Source organism: Coffea eugenioides, chromosome 9, assembly GCF_003713205.1.
Source record: "Coffea eugenioides isolate CCC68of chromosome 9, Ceug_1.0, whole genome shotgun sequence".
NCBI lineage: Eukaryota > Viridiplantae > Streptophyta > Magnoliopsida > Gentianales > Rubiaceae > Coffea > Coffea eugenioides.
Genome location: NC_040043.1, coordinates 41,290,090 through 41,308,393, shown reverse-complemented (window position 1 = coordinate 41,308,393; position 18,304 = coordinate 41,290,090). Strand labels below are relative to the sequence as shown.

Genomic DNA, 18,304 nt, shown 5'->3' with positions numbered 1-18,304 from the left:
AAGTACCAAATTTTTTATGTCCATATCTACTATTTGATAAACAATTATTTTAATACTATGATATGATATTTTTTATGGTATTTTATTATGAATTTAGATTTATAAGATAGAAAAGAACATGTTGAAATAATTCATTTAGAGTTTATAAATTTTTGAAATAGTGGGATTATCATAATTTAGTAATACTTTTGGGCCATTTCCTTTTGATTTATTGTTATTTTTAATACCAAAAAATAGAAAACAAAGATCAACAAAACATTGAACTACATATAAATTAACTCGTAAAAAGAAAAATCACTAGTTCGACATTTGGTTATAATAGAAACCTAGAGGTAATAGTGATAGTTCTACAATTTTATTGATAAAAAAATTAAGAAAAACAATAAGAAGAAAAAAGAATAAAAGAATAATTTTAAAACTCATTCTAATTATAAGCATATCAAATAAGAGAATTTTATTAAAATATTTAAGGGTAAAATTATCATTTTAAATATAATTTTGCTTTCAAATCTCAGGGGAGCCGAGTGAAGAGAAGGTTTCTGAAATTATCCCATCCTAATATTAAAATAAAGAAGAAAAAGACAAAAAGAGCAGAATAAATTATATTTTTCGTTTGGTGGCAGGCAGGCACCGAGCCAGCGAATAGGTGATTGATTGATAATGACACCAAAAGATAATTGACGTGGAGCGGAGGGAGTTGAGTTGTGTTGTGGCTCATTCCAGGGAGCTTGCTTGTACTGTAGTCTAATATAGTACTCCGATAATTACAGGTAATTTAGCTACGTGGTGGACTACTAGTACTTGGTGTGTATGTGTATATATAATAATTTAGTATAGCGAGAGCGAGCGACTGATTGATTTTCAAATTTTTGAAGGATGAGCCAAAGCTTTGCTGCCTGTTCTGTTCGGTTTCTTTCTTCTTGACAGCTGGTAGGTACTCATCATCGTCGTCATCATCATCCTCCTCCTGCTCCTGACCTCCTTCCTGCTTTGTGTTAATTTATTAATTTATTATTAGGCCCTTTATTTATTTTTTCTTCTTTTGGGGCCGAGAGAGAGAGAGAGACCCACTTGAATCAGGCGACAAAGTTTTGATTGGGAGGATGTGTTTTCCGTTGGTTGGGCAGCAGCAATACAAAGGAGGAAAGGAGTTGCGTTTCTGCTTCCCCCAGTCAGACTCTTAACAAAGCACTTCTGCTGCTTTGCTTAACTTAGTACTACTACTACTACTACGTTGTACGTACTATTTTATCCTCTCTGTCTCTCGCTCTCTTTCTCTGTTTTTGTTTTTCTGCTTGCTTAATACGAGTAGTAGTTAAATAACAAAATCATCCCCCTACAGGCAGGCGTAGAGTCATGTATAGGTAACAAAACAACATACTTTGCACTACTACTGCTGCTGCTGCCGTTACTATATACTTATAAACTTTGAAAGTTGGGTGGTGAGGGCCAGTGATCATCAAAATTCTACTGCTCACAATCATGTCAAAGTAGGGATTAGCTTTTTTTTTTTTCATTTCATATAAATATACAATAGAAAACAAAACAAAAGCAGCACTAGTCACAATCATTATTACAGGGTGAAAAGTGGGGAGGAGCAGTACTGGAATTAATATACTAGATAGTAGTATTATAGAGTACATGCCGGATGGCCTAGACTCGGATTAAGGCCTTTTTTTTTTTTTTTGGCTTTTTGATTTTGGATTTTGGTGTTTGTTGGATCTCATCCTGGTTCTGTTCCACCTTCAGTTGGCCCTATCGAATCTTTTCATCCCCCTCCCTCTTTCTCTCTTTTGTTTTTTCGATCATTATTCGCCGCCCAGTTCTCACAATCAATCCTTTCCAGCAGCATCCAACTAGTTCAGTGTCAGGACAAACGAGGAGCGGAGAGATTCAAGACCCCAGGTAAACATTTTTTTTTTATATTTCTAATATTTGCTTGCTGTTTCTTCTCTTCTCTTCTCTTCTTTTTTTTTTTTTTTTTTACAGGAAAAGAAAAAAAAATCTGTCCTTCCTCCATCTTCTTTCTGTATACTGCTAGTTTTCTGTAATCTTTTTCACGTTTGTTTTACGATGCTTTACTATTTATGATTGTGCGTTGGTTTAGAAATGATACTAAGCACTACTATGATGCTTCAATCCCCTCGTCATGCTTTATCTGCAACCTTTTGTTTCAAAATCTTCTCTCATGTTTTATCTGATTATGAATTTGAGGCTCTACTGAAGATTTTGAAACTACGGCTTACGGATTCTGTATTGTAACCTGTTATGATAGTATATGCATATTGCTTGGTGCTTACCTGTGACGCCCTCCAGTGGTTTCCCTGTTCTTCTTCATTCCTTGAGCCCTAATATAGACAGTTCAAAATCAGGTTCAAAGTCCACTGGCTTACTTGCAGCAGCCACAGCCCTCTTTATCTTCAAATTTGAAGTTTTTCTATTCATTACTCTTTAACTTGGCTGCCACATTTTGTGTGCGGCATTTCAGCAAGGAGAGATTTATTTGCATATTCTTCGCTCCATAGCTTAAAATGCTAGTCTTTCTGTGACATTTTGAATCTCTGACATATTGACGAATGTTATTTTTGGGTGTTGTTCGTTGTTTGCTTCGTTTGTTGTGTGTCTGCACATCACATTCTGTTGTCAAAAGGATGAATGCCGATCATATATCGTGGATTCATGGGTTTGTCTAGTTTCAAAGCTCTGTAGTTTCAGGCTTGTAATTCAGTGTCACATATGGGGTGTGAATTATAATGGGCATCTTTCTGGAGTCAGTCATTATGCTTTTGCTGGTGAATTAGGATAGTTATCTGGACTACCGGTGCTGAGAAACTGCATTCCAAGTTTTCACTTAGTTTGCTTCTTTTGCAGCTAAAAATTATGTCTTGGTTCTTATTTCTCTAGTGTCAATTCTTGAGTTCAGCAGCAGTTTTCCTTTCCTCTCGTTATCAAGTTTCATGAACTCTAGTCCTGTAGAAATGACAAAACTCCCCTTCCCATGAAAGGGTTTGGGTGGTTCAATGGATACCTCTCTTAAAAGTTACAATATTAAACCTCTCAATCACTTTTGGCTGTCTTGCTGTTGAAGGAAGATGAGTGGAGCAGTCCTTGTGGCTATTGGCGCTACAATCGGTAACCTATTGCAAGGATGGGACAATGCCACAATTGCTGGTAAATCTTTCTCATCATCTAGTTATGTCTTCGCTATGCATGTGTGAACGTGAATGTATATTCTTACTAGACGCCTATTATTTAGCATTAGTCACATTTTGCGAGGATTGGATTGGTTTGTAGTCCACACTTTTATAAGCACTGCACAATTTATTTTATTTAAATTTTATATTTCCAAATATGCAAGCACCTTTTTCCAAATCTTATATAGTTTTATAACTGCATGTTTTTCCCCGTATTTTGTTGTTGAAACATAAAATGTGTACTTGTCGCTTTATTCTTGTAAAAAAAATGCAGGGGCTGTACTATACATAAAGAGGGAGTTCAAATTGGAGTCAGATCCTACTGTAGAAGGTTTAATCGTGGCCATGTCGCTTATTGGTGCCGTATTGGTTACTACGTTCGCTGGCGGTGTTGCTGATTGGCTTGGTCGTCGTCCTATGCTTATAGTCTCGTCTGTCCTTTATTTTGTGAGTGGTCTTGTGATGTTCTGGTCCCCTAATGTGTATGTCCTGCTTTTGGGAAGGCTGGTTGATGGGTTTGGAGTTGGCTTGGCTGTTACTTTAGTTCCTATCTACATATCTGAGACATCGCCTCCAGAAATTAGAGGTTTACTGAACACTTTGCCTCAGTTTTGTGGTTCTCTTGGAATGTTTTTGTCATACTGCATGGTGTTTGGAATGTCATTGATGAGCTCGCCAAGCTGGAGATTAATGCTTGGTGTTCTTTCGATTCCTTCGATTGCTTATTTTGCTGTAGCAGTGCTTTATTTGCCTGAGTCTCCTAGATGGCTTGTTAGTAAAGGGCGGATGATTGAGGCCAAGCAGGTTTTGCAGAGGCTCCGTGGCAGGGAAGATGTAGCTGGTGAGTTGGTTCTTGGTGTCCATTATCTGTACAAATATTTGTTGAAGGTTGAGATAATGCAATTCTTGACAGAATAAACATGCCTTTATCTTTATATAAGATATCATTTTTTCAGTAGTTGATATGTCCAAAACTTTGGTCTACACTATGTTTGTTTCATTTGCTGAAAATTGCTATCTCGGATGATTGGTCGTCAATTTATCCCCTTCCTTTCTTGTTCTTTAAGTTTGGATTCAGTGAATTTGTTTTTCCGATGTGGGTATTTGAATTAAGTAACAAACAGGTGATGTACTTAACATCCTGAAGGAATGATCAATTTTCCAGTGAAGAAGAAGAAGAGTGCATTTCTTTTGTTAACAGTATTATAAATTGAGAATTGAGTGAATAGTGTCTGTCCTCCATGGAAAATGGCTTGATAAGTGACAAAATTTGGAGAAGGCAGAAATGTTTGATAATGCCTTGCAATTAAGATGGTTTGCTGGAGAGAAGAATTTGAATCTACATAGCCGATGAATTCATGGTTTTGAGTTGGAGTCCTTGTTGATGGGAAAGGAGGATTGAGTTTATGTTCAACATTTTTCCTTTTTAATTGATGTACCATACTATTGAAGCATAGAAAATCAGAATCACGTGAGAGATAAATCCCCTTACCTCTCCCAAGCACTGAGGCTGTGCCCCTGCTTTTCAACTTTTGACTTGAACAATTTTCTCTGCTCGTTCCTCCTTTCTATACAATTTATAGGCATGGCTTCTCCCCTCCATAACAAAACGTTATGCTTTATGGTTGAATAGCTGCAAAATATTTGTTGTATAATAGCCACAAAAATTTTTTCTTTTATCAACTGAATTGGTTTTGAGAGCGTTTCGGCCTTTGCACTGACTTGACAAAGATAACTCACCGTTGTACATAGGAAAATTTGTTGAATTTTTATTCTTACTTGTCTATGAGTTCTATATTCTTTTCAAACAGGTGAGATGGCATTGTTAGTTGAAGGCCTTGGCATCGGCAGTGAAACACATATTGAGGAGTACATAATTGCCCCTGCTGATGAACTTGCTGAAGATCAGGAGCCGAGTGCAGACAAAGAGCGGATAAGGTTGTATGGTCCTGAAGAAGGAAAGTCCTGGGTTGCTCAACCTGTTACTGGGCAAAGTGTACTTACTCCGGTATCTCGACAAGGAAGCTTAATAAACCAGAATGTTCCCCTTATGGATCCTCTAGTTAGCCTCTTTGGAAGCATTCATGAAAAGCTTCCAGATACTGGGAGCAAAGGAAGCATGTTTTTTCCACACTTAGGCAGCATGTTTAGTGTAGCAGGAAATCAACCTAGAAATGAAGAATGGGATGTAGAGAGTCTTGGCAGAGAGGGAGAGGATTATGCATCTGATGCTGCTGGAGTTGAATCTGATGACAATTTACAAAGCCCACTAATATCACGTCAGACAACCAGCATAGAAAAAGACATGGCTGGACCTCCTTTACATGGAAGTATTTTGAGCATGAGGCAGGGTACTGCTATTCGAGGGGCCAATGGGGAAACATCTGGTAGTACAGGCATCGGTGGCGGGTGGCAGCTTGCATGGAAGTGGATAGAGAGGGAAGGTCAAGATGGAAAGAAAGAAGGAGGGTTTAAGAGAATTTATTTGCATGAGGGTGGTGTTTCTGCATCCCGCAGAGGTTCTGTGGTCTCAGTTCATGGTGATGATGTGCCTGCAGGTGGCGAATTCATACAAGCTGCTGCTTTGGTGAGTCATCCAGCTCTATATTCAAAGGAGTTATTGGATCAGCATCCTGTTGGACCAGCAATGATTCATCCATCTGAAGCTGCTGCAAAAGGGCCAAGTTGGAAGGACCTACTTGAGCCTGGAGTTAAGCATGCATTGGTCGTTGGAATTGGAATTGAATTGCTTCAGCAGGTAACTATTTCCTGCAAAAAATTCAGACATTTTGGTTTCTTCTATGTATCGTTTAGTTGGGGGATTTTCATTCTCATATCTGTTCTAAGTAGATATTCAATTCGTAGCAACATTTGATGACTAGGGTCTTAACACTTAGTGATATATGACTTTTTCAGTTTATCAGCATTGTGCTTTACGTTGTTTAGAAATTTTATGAAGTAACTATTGTCTGTCATTCTTCCTTTTGTCATACAACATGTTTGTTTTGGATTTGTTCCGGAAAATTTTCCATTTGTGTTGTCAGTAAAATCAACATAGAGCACTGTTTATCAATCCCCTAAAACCATTTCCAGGTAAGATCTTCTTCAATAGAAATATACAGGGAGGCTTTTGGAGCACAGTCATTTGTTACAGTTTATTAGTGTTGGTATTTGTGTCATTTTCAGGGTTTAACTTGCTTCATCATGTGCAGCTCTCAGGTATAAATGGTGTGCTGTACTACACTCCCCAGATTCTTGAGGAGGCAGGCGTAGGAGTTCTTCTGTCAAATATGGGCATCAGTTCAGCATCTGCATCTTTGCTTATCAGTGCTATTACTACTTTGTTGATGTTGCCGTCCATAGCTATTGCCATGAGGCTTGTGGATATAGCTGGCAGAAGGTAGGTTCTTGAAACTTTTGTCAGGCATTTCATTTCTTAATCATATACTAGGTCGTTTTACTTGTAGATGTGAGATTGATCTTCAGAGCATATTGATTTAAAGACATAATGTCGGTCTTTGTTCTAAAATTAAAGTATCATCTCATGTCAGTGTCACATTCAATTCAAAAGCACTCTCTTTATCTTCTTTTTTTTTTGTTATGACCAATAAATTTTAGAACAAGATAAATGGATTTCCATGACTCCAAAAGTTGATATGTTCTTGCCAAATAAGGAAGCTTACTTGCATCTGACTGTGTGTAAATTGACTGTCAGCAAGGAAGCATTTCCTAGAGGAAAGTATGAGCAGTCATATAACTGAATGACGAAGTTAGTCAAAGGAATTCTCATCTCTTGCCTATAAGAACATAAAAGATGCATTCTATTTCCTCTCTTTGCTTGGTCTTTCATCCCTTTTTTTGGCTTGGTGCGCACGAATGGATCGTTATGAGTATTTATGATAGCAATACATCCTGCTTAACTTGCACTTCATCTTTTTGATATTTTAGTTTTTTGCCCACTGTAAGTTCAAAGTTATGAGAAACTTTTGGAATTCAAAATGAAATTTGATAGTGAAACCTTATGCCCTGTATCATTCTCGTTTGTTTAATTTGTCCAAACGGTGGTGTTTATGCTTCTGTCATCAGAAGTTCATAAAAGTTGATTTTCTTCATCTTCTTGTGTACTATGTACTTTTATCAGTCTTGGTTCTTTCAGTTTTCTTCGCATTTGTTTTTTTTGTGTGTGTGTGTGTGTGTTTTTTTGGGGGTTCATTATGTGAATTTAATTAACTTATTTTTAGCACTTCTCACCCATAATAAAAGGTGCAACGAGTCGTCGTGATTGATCCATGTACTTGTGCATATTAGTGGCTTGAAACTTTGAGAAGACATGGATAATAGTAGTAATTTGCATTTGTGACTACGAGTAGCATCTCTCAAAGTTTTTCCAAATTTCCAATGTTGTTTCAGGAGTTTATTGCTCTGGACCATCCCTGTGCTTCTCATGACACTGGTGATTTTAGTGATCGGAAGTGTAGTTAACATGGGCAAGGTTGGAAATGCAGCCGTTTCGACAGTTTGTGTGGTGCTCTACTTCTGCTTTTTTGTCATGGGATTCGGTCCAGTTCCGAATATACTTTGTTCAGAGATATTTCCGACGCGGGTACGCGGGGTCTGCATTGCTCTATGTTGCCTCACATATTGGATCGGAGACATCATCGTAACGTATACGCTGCCTGTGATGCTGTCTTCAATGGGACTGGGTGGTGTTTTTGGGACATATGCAGTGGTGTGCATCATTTCCTGGTTCTTTGCGTTCTTGAAGGTTCCAGAAACTAAGGGCATGCCTCTGGAGGTGATCAGTGAGTTCTTTTCTGTGGGTGCAAGGCAGGCCGTTGCTATTGCCAAAAACAACTGATGATTAAGGGGAGTGGGAAATGCTACCGTTTCGAGTCTTTTGATTCAAATAGTGAATTTCAGTTTTCCAGTTTTGGTTGGTTCTGTCTTTGTAAAATAGAAGATGAGACTCTACGATCAAAGTTACAGTAGGGCTTTAAAGGAAAAAAATTTTTTTTTTTGGGGGTAAAGTTTTACAAGAGCTGATAGGTTATCCCATACTTGTAAAGCTAGGTGTGCTAAATGGTGAATACGTCCAGATTATCAATGCCCCATATTATCAACGTCAAAAAGCCCAATCTAGTCTTAGGGATCAATGATTTATGCAGCTTCAGGATTGCTGGTTCTTCACTTTGAGAGTACTTTCAATTTGGCAGCGAAGAATGGGACGGCTCTGCTTCTCCGCGCTGGTCTGGTCATTTTAAACGCAAAGATTTAATTTGGTTTTTTTTCTTTTTTCTGGGTGACTAGTTATGTTATGTGTAGTTTGTGAAATTTAGAGTGCAGTAGGGAAGAATTTAGGGTGGAATTTGAGAGGTTGAGGACCATAAAAGTTGGAATAAACTAATATACACCGACAGTCAGTGTGTTCACTGTTATCGTTAAATTCATGATAAATGTGTAAAATTAGATTTTAAATTTAAATTTTGTATAGTTATTATTCATTCAATATTGATAGTTTATATACTGTCAGTGTAGGAAAAATTAATTCATAAATTAATATGTATTTTAATTAGGACAATTTTTGTATACACTGTCACTATGTGTGTGTGTATATATATGTATATATTTTTTTTACATTAATAAGTTTAAATTATGTCACATAGCACGAATTTAAAATTAAAATTCAGATTGTGTGTATGCAATATATATTCAAAGTTGTTAATATATAAAAAATCAATACTCTCAATTACTAGTGAACAAGAAAAATAACCAAATGTAGAAAAAGCATGCAGAACAATTATATTGCCCTCTAGGCGTCTGAATAGAAAATGAGATGTTAGACTTGCATGCTTCAAATTCCATTTCTTGAAGAAAAACAAAGAAGAAAATAAAACTTTTGGAAGGCAAAGTTTAGATTTAGATATGTGTTAGCTTCACTTGATTCAAATCTAGAGTCACTAAAGTTATCAGTATCCAAATTCAAATCTATAGTTATTGGATTTATGAGTATCCAGATCCAAACTCAAACCCTCATGGGTTCATAAGTTTTAATATTCGATGAGTATCTATAGGTATTCCTTAATGCACAATTAAACATCAAAGTCATAATCAATAAAAACACATAAAATCAATAAATTAATATGTATTTTAATTAGGACATTTTTTTTACACATTGTCACTGTATAATTTTTTTTTACACTAACAAGTTTAAATTATGTAAATTATGTTACACAGCATGAATTTAAATTTAAAATTCAAATTGTGAAATTAAAAAGATATTGAGGTATCCCACGTCAAAAGCGAAAAAAGGAAAAGAATGGTTTATAAGATTGGGTTCTTTGGCTATTGAGTAAGTTGAGTTAACCATTTTGAACTAGTAAATTTCGACTCAAAAGTTACTTGGACCAACCATTAGATCCAGGTCGCAATATATATATATATATATATATATATATATATGTATTATCATTAATAGTGATTGAGACCATATAAATTAATTACAAGAAAAAGAAACCTAGGGATCCTAGTGTCTCATTAAAACACCTAGGGAAAGAAACCTATTTTTTGTATTTCATTAGGACACCTAGGCAAAGAAACCTAGGGATAAAACAAACCTAGGGATCGCATTTGTATCTCATTAAGACACCCAGGAATCTTATTTGCCACTAATTTTTAAGACACCTAATTTTTACAGTCTTTTTTACTAATATTTGTTATTGATTGGATGTAAATAGGGCAAACTTGAAAATTTAGAGCGTAAAATGTCTAAAATTAAGAATTTAGAGCGTAGAGCGTTTAAAACTGAAGTTTAGGGTGCAAGTGAGAAAATGATATAAGTTTGGGGGTGCAAAGTGAAATTAATCCAAATATATATGTACTCATAAAATACTTGTTCCCTGCAGGCTTCTGGCCCTGTAACATGGTAGACGAAGAGGGAGGGTTTTGAAGGGGGTTTAGCTTTGGAGGCGGACATATAAAACTCTTTACATAGCCATTGGAACAATTTACACACAAACACACAGAGAGAATATATATATATATATATATATCCAACACCGAACCAATCATTTCTTGTGGATGGCTTCTTCCAATGCCATGACGATGATGAAATCTTCGCAGCAGCAGGTGATGATGATGAAGAAGAGGAAGAGGAAGAAAGAGCAGCAGCTGAGCCTGGGGGAGCTCAAAACCCTAGGGGAGCAGCTGCTGTCGTCCAGGTCCCACATCAACAACCTCCCTCGCCTCCTCAATTTTATCAAACACCCCCGAGAGGACTTCCACCCTGCCTACGCTCTCGAGTCCCTCCTTTCTCTCCAATCCTTCTTCACTCCCCTTCTACCGGACCTCTCTGCCTCCCGCTCCCGCTCCTCCATCTCTTCCTCCGACGCCTCCACCACCACCGCCGCCCATCTCATTTACTCCACTTGGCTCCGCTCCAAGTTCGACGACTTCCTTCAATCTTTATTCTCCATCTCTACCTCTGCCCTTTCCGACCCAACCCTCCGGGTAATAATTTACTACACCATTTTCACTACTACTGCTGCTCCTACTCTAATTTTGTTATTTATTAATTTTGCTTTCCTCCTTTTTTTTAAAAAAAAATTCTGAATTTTGTTTTGGTTCTGATATTAGGAAGTTGTGTTGGAGACAATCATGGAGTTTGTCAAGGTAGCCAATGCCGGCAACTTCCACTCTTCTATCTTCCACCGGTTCCTTCATGCCATTGTAAGTAATCCCTAATCATATATTGCTATCCATTCTCTACTTCTACACTTCATTCGCATTTGAGTTTCGCTCCCTCTCCCCCTGCTACTTTCTTTTTTCCCATATATTTCTTGATCTCTATTGGCCTTTTCATCTTGGAATGCTGATCATTTCTTGTGACGTTACCTTTTCTGTTTTTGCTTTGATTAATCAGTACCATTCATCTATTTCCCTTTTTTTTAAAAAATTTTTTTTGTGGCACTTGTAGGTTCACTCTACTTTGGGAGTTGGTGATATACTGTTAGAGTTGCTGGCGTCCAAGTACTTCAAGTATATTGATGTCCGGTATGATGATGTCTATTCTTCTTGATGACTTGACATCTCCCCTATGGTTACTCTGTCTATGTATTGCTGTAAAGGCATTCATTCAAACTCTGTTGTTAATGGTGAAACACTATTCACTCTTTTAGCCCAACCTTTCCGCAACTAAAACAATGCATTTGATTCCTACGCATTTCTATGCATTTTTTTTTTTGGGGATATCTGTCATCTAGCATGATGCCAAACATACCAATGCTTACTTAATAACGTTCACGCATTCTTACTTCAGAACATTGTCTTGCATTCCAAGCCATGTTTCTGACTTGTTATTCTCTTCTGACAGTTATTTCACGTACATAAGCTTGGAAAAGATAGCACGAACTCTGGAGCCTGAAGATTCAGCTGGTACTTATTAATTTTTGACAGTTATTCTCTTCAATGGCCCTTTTTTTCACTAGCATAGCATTCAGTGCTACATTTACTCTGTCTCACTTCCAAAAGGAATGCAAAACTGGTACAACTTTTTTTTTCTTTAATAAACTTCCTTGACCTGTTTGTCCTTCAGATGATAAAGGTGCAACTTCAGAGTCTGCTGCTGGAAATCGGTCAAGGGCAAGGTATCTGTAGATTATTCATGTTCCTAGCCGTCTTAATCAAGGCAAATCAATTTGATTCTTGCTGTATTGCTAAGATCATCCTGCACAATAAATTGAGCTATGGCATTGTATAAGCTAAATGGGAGCTATTTTCATTTCTATATGCTAATGCTACTCATACAAGGTCACTTTCATTTTCTTGTACTGTTGAACTTGCTCTTTAGTTGGAATATGGTGCAGGCCAGATTCCTTGGCTTCATACAAGAGATAAGGATCAAGAATGCAGGGTCCAAACTTGCTTGCTTCACTATGAACAGTTGTTGCAATGACATCTCTTTGATGTTTTAGAGTCTAGGCTTTGCTGCCCTTTCTGTGTCTTTTGTATGTATGTGAATCTGTGGGTCTCTGTGTTGGTTTTTTATGTTTCTGGTTTACTTTTAGAGGGTTTTGGATTACAACAATTTACATTGGGGCCCCCCCCCCAAAAAAAAAAAAGCTTGTCTGTGTTCCTTTTTATTTGTTTGTCGTTGATGTTGCGAGTTTGCATTTGCGTCAAAGCCAATACTGGCACAACTTAACAAATGTGTAATCTCTGTGAAATCTCTGTGAACCAGGTAAGCGTGCTTTTTTTAATTAGTTTCGACTTGGGCTTACTTATGTTCTGAACTCACATAATTGGAAATCACATGATTATAGGATTTGCACTATTACTAAATCTTTGACCATGTATATTTGGTTGTAGCATGGAGGTCTGTATTCGGATCATATATCATTTGCTATCGCGCATCCCACCATTAGAAGTTTCAGTTGTGGAGTCTAATTATGAAATGTGGAGTTGTGTTGGTAAGTTCATTCTTTAATTTTTGACCTTGACTATTAGTTCAAAAATTTCTTTCCCTACTCACATTATTTTGGTTAACAGTTTTTTGTGTCTGATGTTAAAAATATGTCATGTATGATGTATTTCTAACACTAATCTACAACATTGAAGATCTTTTCTATTTTGTAATGAATTCAAGATGCTTCATAGTCACATCCCTTGCAGATCCTAATACTTTATTTTAAATTTGAGTTGCATTTGATTTGATCAAATCAAGGTGTATCGATTTTCTGAAAAACTGGATATGTTGTCCTCACCTAAGCTTTACAGTTTTTTGCATTAAATCTGTATTCTTTGAATGAAGTAATTCAATTGATGTTATATTGGTATTGACCTGTATCCAAATTGATAGATATTTTTACTAGAAAATTCGACAAGAAAAACCATGATCACCTTTCAGATGCAGAGGATAAACAGCAGAAATTAAGATTACATGATCGCAAGGTTTGTACTGCGATGAACCTTTAGAATTTTTCTCACTCATGTAGCGTCCATTTTTAATACTTAGATGAACTCCTTTCACATCAAACCTGTGTCACTTTATATTGTCTTTGACCTGAGTTTCCACTCTTTTGGCTCTATCAGGGCTTTTCTGCAGCCAGTGTTACTAAAAAGATGAAATTAAAGTTTAGTAAAGCATGGATATCATTCCTTAGATTGCCGCTTCCACTTGATGTATACAAGGAAGTAAGCAGATCATTAGCAATTTGATGTGTATTTTGCATCTTAAGAGTGTTTCTTCTGGATGTTGAGCTCCTATATGTTCTGTTTCAGTTTCTCTGTTGTGTAGAAGTATGGAGTTTACTGTCACCAGATGTATATAATCTGATACATATTGATCTCATCAAGCAAATGCTGTATGGACAAAAAGAGTAATAATTGATGGAAGTTCCTCATTTGTTATATTGTTGCCATGTTGAATGATAATTCTAGTTATCCCCGGTGTTCATACTATTCACCTTTCCTGATTATAAGGGGCTATGGACAAAAAGAGTAATAATTGATGGAAGTTCCTCATTTGTTATATTGTTGCCATGTTGAATGATAATTCTAGTTATCCCCGGTGTTCATACTATTCACCTTTCCTGATTATAAGGGGCTGCTACTGTTATCTGAAACTGGCTTTGAAGGCTCTCACACATGTCATTGGTTTGATATCTTTTTGGTTGCTTTTCTTGTATCATTATATTGTTTGTTTGAATGATTTGATTTGCATTAAAATTCATGCTCTCTTGCTCTTGCTTTGTGGCTTAGGTTCTTGCTACTCTTCATCAAGCTGTTATTCCTCACCTGTCTAACCCAATCATGCTGTGGTAATTTGTTAAGAGCTTTTTATTTACATTTATGTTCTGTTACTCTTTTACCGTCAATATGTCCATGATAAGTTTTCCTCATAAATTGCAGTGATTTCTTAACAAGATCATATGATATAGGAGGTGTTGTGAGTGTAATGGCTCTCAGCAGTCTCTATATCCTTATGACACAACATGGCCTTGAGTATCCAAATTTCTATGGGAAGCTTTATGCACTGTTGGAACCTTCTATCTTTATGGCTAAATATCGAGCAAAATTTTTTGAGGTACTCTTGTATGTTTCAGGTTTCAGTTTTGTTTGACAAGTGAGTTTATATGAATTAGGCTTAGAAGGATTAGTAAATAACTGCTTGTGTTTTTACGAGTATGTTTCATATGATGGTGAAATGGATGTGCGCTGGTAATATAATTATGTAAGGGCTGAAAGATTAAATGAATTAGGTTAAATTTTTTCAGGTACTCTTGTATGTTTCAGGTTTCAGTTTTCTTTGACAAGTGAGGTTAAATGAATTAGGCTTAGAAAGATTAGTCAATAACTGCTTGTGTTTTTTACAAGTATGTTTCATATGATGGTGAAATGGATGTGCGCTGGTACTATAATTATGTAAGGGCTGAGTGCTACATTTTGCATATTGTGCATCCAACTGATAATTTTCTCACTTTTTTGGCCTTGCTTGGTGGACATAGGTGTTGTTCCTGGAGATGGTTGTGCAAATTTGTTACAAACACTTATTTTCCTTGGTCCTCTTGACTTCACCATGCTTAGTGTCTATTGTGATGATTTTGTTCAGCTTTCCCTGTTTTAATGTGTAAATTTTTGCAACCACCTGTCTGTGTCTTAGATGTTACTAATGCTTTGCAGAGGTGACCTGCAGAATCTGCTTTTGAGAATTACTCAGAGGGAAGGAGCTAGGCAGTCTGTGTTTTATTTTTAGATTTATTTGGAAGTTTTAGCATCATCAAATAACTGATGAGAAGGGAATCCAACAACTTTCTCTTCTTGGATTTTGGGAGTTTTTCTACATTTTAACGTAGCCATGTTATAAACTTGTTCAGAATTTAATTATGATTAGTAAACATGCAGCATGCAGTTCCTCAGACTTAACTATTTCACTAATTTAGATGATCACAGTCCTATTTGTTGCTCTGTATTCTTCTCTTTTGTTAGTATGGTGATTTATATATTACAATCAATATTAAAAAGAGGCGAACTGGAGAGATGGAGTCATGAGCAGTGTTATAGTGGGATATGTATGTTAAGGGAGGAATCTTGGAATGATGGTACATTAATGAAACTAGAGTTAGTGACAGAAGGATGCAGGGAAAGGAAAGGTGCTTGGTTATAAGAGGGAGAGGAGAAGGTTAGATGTGGGTTTGAGAAGAACGAGTTTTGTGGCAAAGGAAGGTGACAAATGTTGAGAGAGTAATGTTAGTCATGTGCCTCCATTCAACTCTATGTGGTATGAGTCACTCATTGGAGGTGTTTGTGTCATGGTTGATCTCAATGGGAAAGAGTAATAGAGACATGTCATCGTGATGCTAGATTTTAATGACTAGAATAGTGTTTTGCTTGGATCACTGTTTAGATTTGTTTCTTTTATTATGTAACCCTCTTACTGATTTTGAATTCTGTTTGCAGCTTATTGATTCTTGCTTGAAATCACCGCTTCTTCCAGCATATTTGGCTGCTGCTTTCTGTAAGAAACTGAGTAGACTTGCACTTTCTGTTCCACCTTCAGGAGCATTAATCATTATTGCTTTAGTCCACAATCTTCTTAGGAGACATCCTTCAATCAACTTCTTGGTGCACCAGGTAAGTATACAATTTCGCATCACAAGTCACTTGCATTCAATTGCCACACTGATTATTCTTATGAACCATGCAAAACTTGGTGGCAGGAAAGGTTTCTAATGTGGCAATTCTTTCATTCAATGGTATCTGCGTAAATACTTCCTTATGAACTGACACCTATATGCTGCAGGGGTATGTCAATGAGGCTGGTAAAGAGACTTCCGCAACAGACAAGAGTGGTGTTGACAGAACAGATGACACGGATTCTGCGAGCAAGCAAGGCATTGATCAATTTGATGATGAGCAAAGTGATCCCATGAAAACTAATGCTATGAGTAAGATTTGAATTTATTAGGTCTATTCTATAGAAAAGCAAGCTAATTTTGGTTTTTTTTTTTTTTTTTTTGGGGGGGGGGGGGGTGGGGGGACTGGTTGCTTAAGAGTTTTTGTTGCAGATTATATGTAGACCACTATTTTCCTATCTAAGCTTAGCATTCCTTGACTTTCTACCCTTGATCCATTGTGTGCATTCTATAGAAAGTCATCTGAATTTACAAACAAAATAGTGGATAATACCCTTTTTCCCCCCTTCAATTATGCTAACAACAATCATTGGCCAGGAAGCTCTTTATGGGAAATTGATACACTCCGGCATCACTATTGCCCACCAGTGTCAAGGTACATGTTTCCAATCAAGAATGCAATGACCTCGTCTTTGATTTTTAATAAGGGAATCGTTAATGGCAGTCCCACTATCTTTTTTCTTGCACTAATGGCAAAATTTAACAAGAACACCTCATTTGTCTCACCATTTTGCCCATGTTTACTAGAAATAATACAACCTGCATCTATGGCAGCAACACTTATTTGCAATTTAAATGACTGGTTTACAAAATTCAAGAAAACATTTTGCTAGAGAATGCTAAAATTTAGTTTTTGACTGTGTAAATTAGATTTAACGAGTTTAAGACTTGCATATAGCACTTTGAATGATGTCCAAAATTAAATTTCAGTACAATGTCTCACACAAAATGTTAGTTGAACCACGAGGACATGTAACAAAGAGAACCACTATAATGGAAGTAATGTTTCAGGTGAGTTGCTGCAAAAATGATTTGTTTTTAAGTTTAGATGCTGATTAAAATACTTCTGTCACCTAAAAGAAGTATTTGAAATTTTTAATTGATAGGAATCAAGAAAAATTTTAAAAATATGATAATTAAAAGATTAACTCACTTCCTTTCTCTACCTAATACACATTTTATAGATTTTCATAAAGAGCTGTAACTTTAAGTTAGTGAAAAAGAAGAGTTACCTTTATCATAATAGGTGAGGGTATTTCTGTCGGTGTAAAAGTAAACTAATGGGGAGTGCTGATACAAGTTTGGGAGCTCAATGCCATTTAATATTCTCTTAACTGGTCATTGTTCTTGTGTACTAGATTTGTTTTGTCCCTCGAGAGTGACTTAACAATTAGAGCCAAAACATCTGAAGTTGCTGTGCAAGATTTCAGTTCTGGATCTTATGCAACTATTTTTGGCGAGGAGGTAATATGGTCAATCTTTATACTTGAAAATCATGCCATGGATCCTTTAGGTGGCCTCAGAAATAAGGCATCTTATGTTCTCCTCATTTTTGTTGCTTTCTTAATATTTTAACAAACATTTGTAGCATCTGTTTCTATGTGCTTATCAAGTCCTTGCACAAGCACTACTCAGAATTGCTAAATCTGGCGGTGATTGTCTTCTATGCGATAGCAATCAGATCATTGCTGTTAGAGCAAGCTTTGGTGTCTATATAATAAAGTGTCCCGAATCACTATCCTTGCTTGCAGATTAGACGCAGGGTCAAACAGGTGCCTCTGGCATTCTATAAATCTACTCCAACCTCTTTGTTCTCAGAATCCGATTTTCGTGGTTGGACTTTTGATCTCAATGATGGGGAGCCTGTTGCTGTCAATGATGAGAATGGAACTGTGGATACACCCAAAGAACATGACCACATTTCTGTGAAACGTCAGTGTCTAGTACCTGTGTAAAGAAAGTACTCTTTCGCCAAAAGAAAAGTTTTGCTCATTGCCGTTGCCTCCCTTAATTTTTTAGTGCGACTTGTTGCTGCGGGGGGTATAGGGTTGCATCATTGAGCAGTTATTCAACTTACTAATCTGTTTCACATCAAAAAATGACGACTTGCCAATCATGCTTGGCGACTATAGGTTGTAGTTAAGTAATTTGGCAGTTGGTACCATGGTTTGACAAGCTAAAGTATATTAGGACAATCAATTGCTGGTTGTATACAAGTGTGTGTGTGTGTGTGGGGTACAGTGGAGGCTGATAGGATTGGATTTGCAATTTTTACTACACTGTTAGTTGAATTGTGCTGGGTTCGCCAGTATGTTGTATCCATGCATATTGTTATTTGATGGTCTGCATTTTTACAATTGGGGCAGTCCTTCAAATTGTATTGGAGAACACAGTTCAACGTTTACATTGCAGTTGCATTGT

At 36.7% G+C, this 18,304-nt stretch overlaps 2 protein-coding genes across 2 annotated transcripts; both read left to right on the top strand.

Moving 5' to 3' along the window:
* Positions 1–1,721: 1,721 nt before the first annotated feature.
* On the top strand, positions 1,722–8,201 carry LOC113781971 (monosaccharide-sensing protein 2-like). Its single transcript, XM_027327874.1, has 6 exons — positions 1,722–1,905; positions 3,089–3,171; positions 3,469–4,035; positions 5,006–5,952; positions 6,407–6,594; positions 7,605–8,201. The coding sequence occupies exons 2-6, from the start codon at positions 3,093–3,095 to the stop codon at positions 8,050–8,052; spliced, it is 2,229 nt and encodes a 742-aa protein (XP_027183675.1). The 5' UTR covers positions 1,722–1,905; positions 3,089–3,092; the 3' UTR covers positions 8,053–8,201.
* Positions 8,202–10,137: 1,936 nt separating this feature from the next.
* Positions 10,138–18,287, top strand: LOC113748458 (nucleolar complex protein 4 homolog). The gene is made up of 15 exons (XM_027292024.1): positions 10,138–10,700; positions 10,827–10,919; positions 11,167–11,243; positions 11,563–11,624; positions 11,785–11,836; positions 12,558–12,658; positions 13,048–13,139; positions 13,281–13,382; positions 13,950–14,008; positions 14,100–14,274; positions 15,648–15,821; positions 15,991–16,135; positions 16,421–16,478; positions 17,242–17,347; positions 17,635–18,287. Exons 1-15 carry the CDS (start codon positions 10,272–10,274, stop codon positions 17,836–17,838), a joined length of 1,929 nt encoding a protein of 642 aa, XP_027147825.1. The 5' UTR covers positions 10,138–10,271; the 3' UTR covers positions 17,839–18,287.
* Positions 18,288–18,304: the final 17 nt, after the last annotated feature.

Bases quoted from the DNA above. Each gene is read 5' to 3' on its own strand.
- LOC113748458 (XM_027292024.1), top strand. From the start codon at position 10,272: ATGGCTTCTTCCAATGCCATGACGATGATGAAATCTTCGCAGCAGCAG. The intron at 13,383-13,949 runs GTAAGCAGATCA...TTTGTGGCTTAG, and splicing joins CACTTGATGTATACAAGGAA to GTTCTTGCTACTCTTCATCA. The intron at 14,009-14,099 runs GTAATTTGTTAA...CATAAATTGCAG, and splicing joins TCTAACCCAATCATGCTGTG to TGATTTCTTAACAAGATCAT.
- LOC113781971 (XM_027327874.1), top strand. From the start codon at position 3,093: ATGAGTGGAGCAGTCCTTGTGGCTATTGGCGCTACAATCGGTAACCTA. The intron at 4,036-5,005 runs GTGAGTTGGTTC...CTTTTCAAACAG, and splicing joins TGGCAGGGAAGATGTAGCTG to GTGAGATGGCATTGTTAGTT. The intron at 5,953-6,406 runs GTAACTATTTCC...CATCATGTGCAG, and splicing joins GAATTGAATTGCTTCAGCAG to CTCTCAGGTATAAATGGTGT.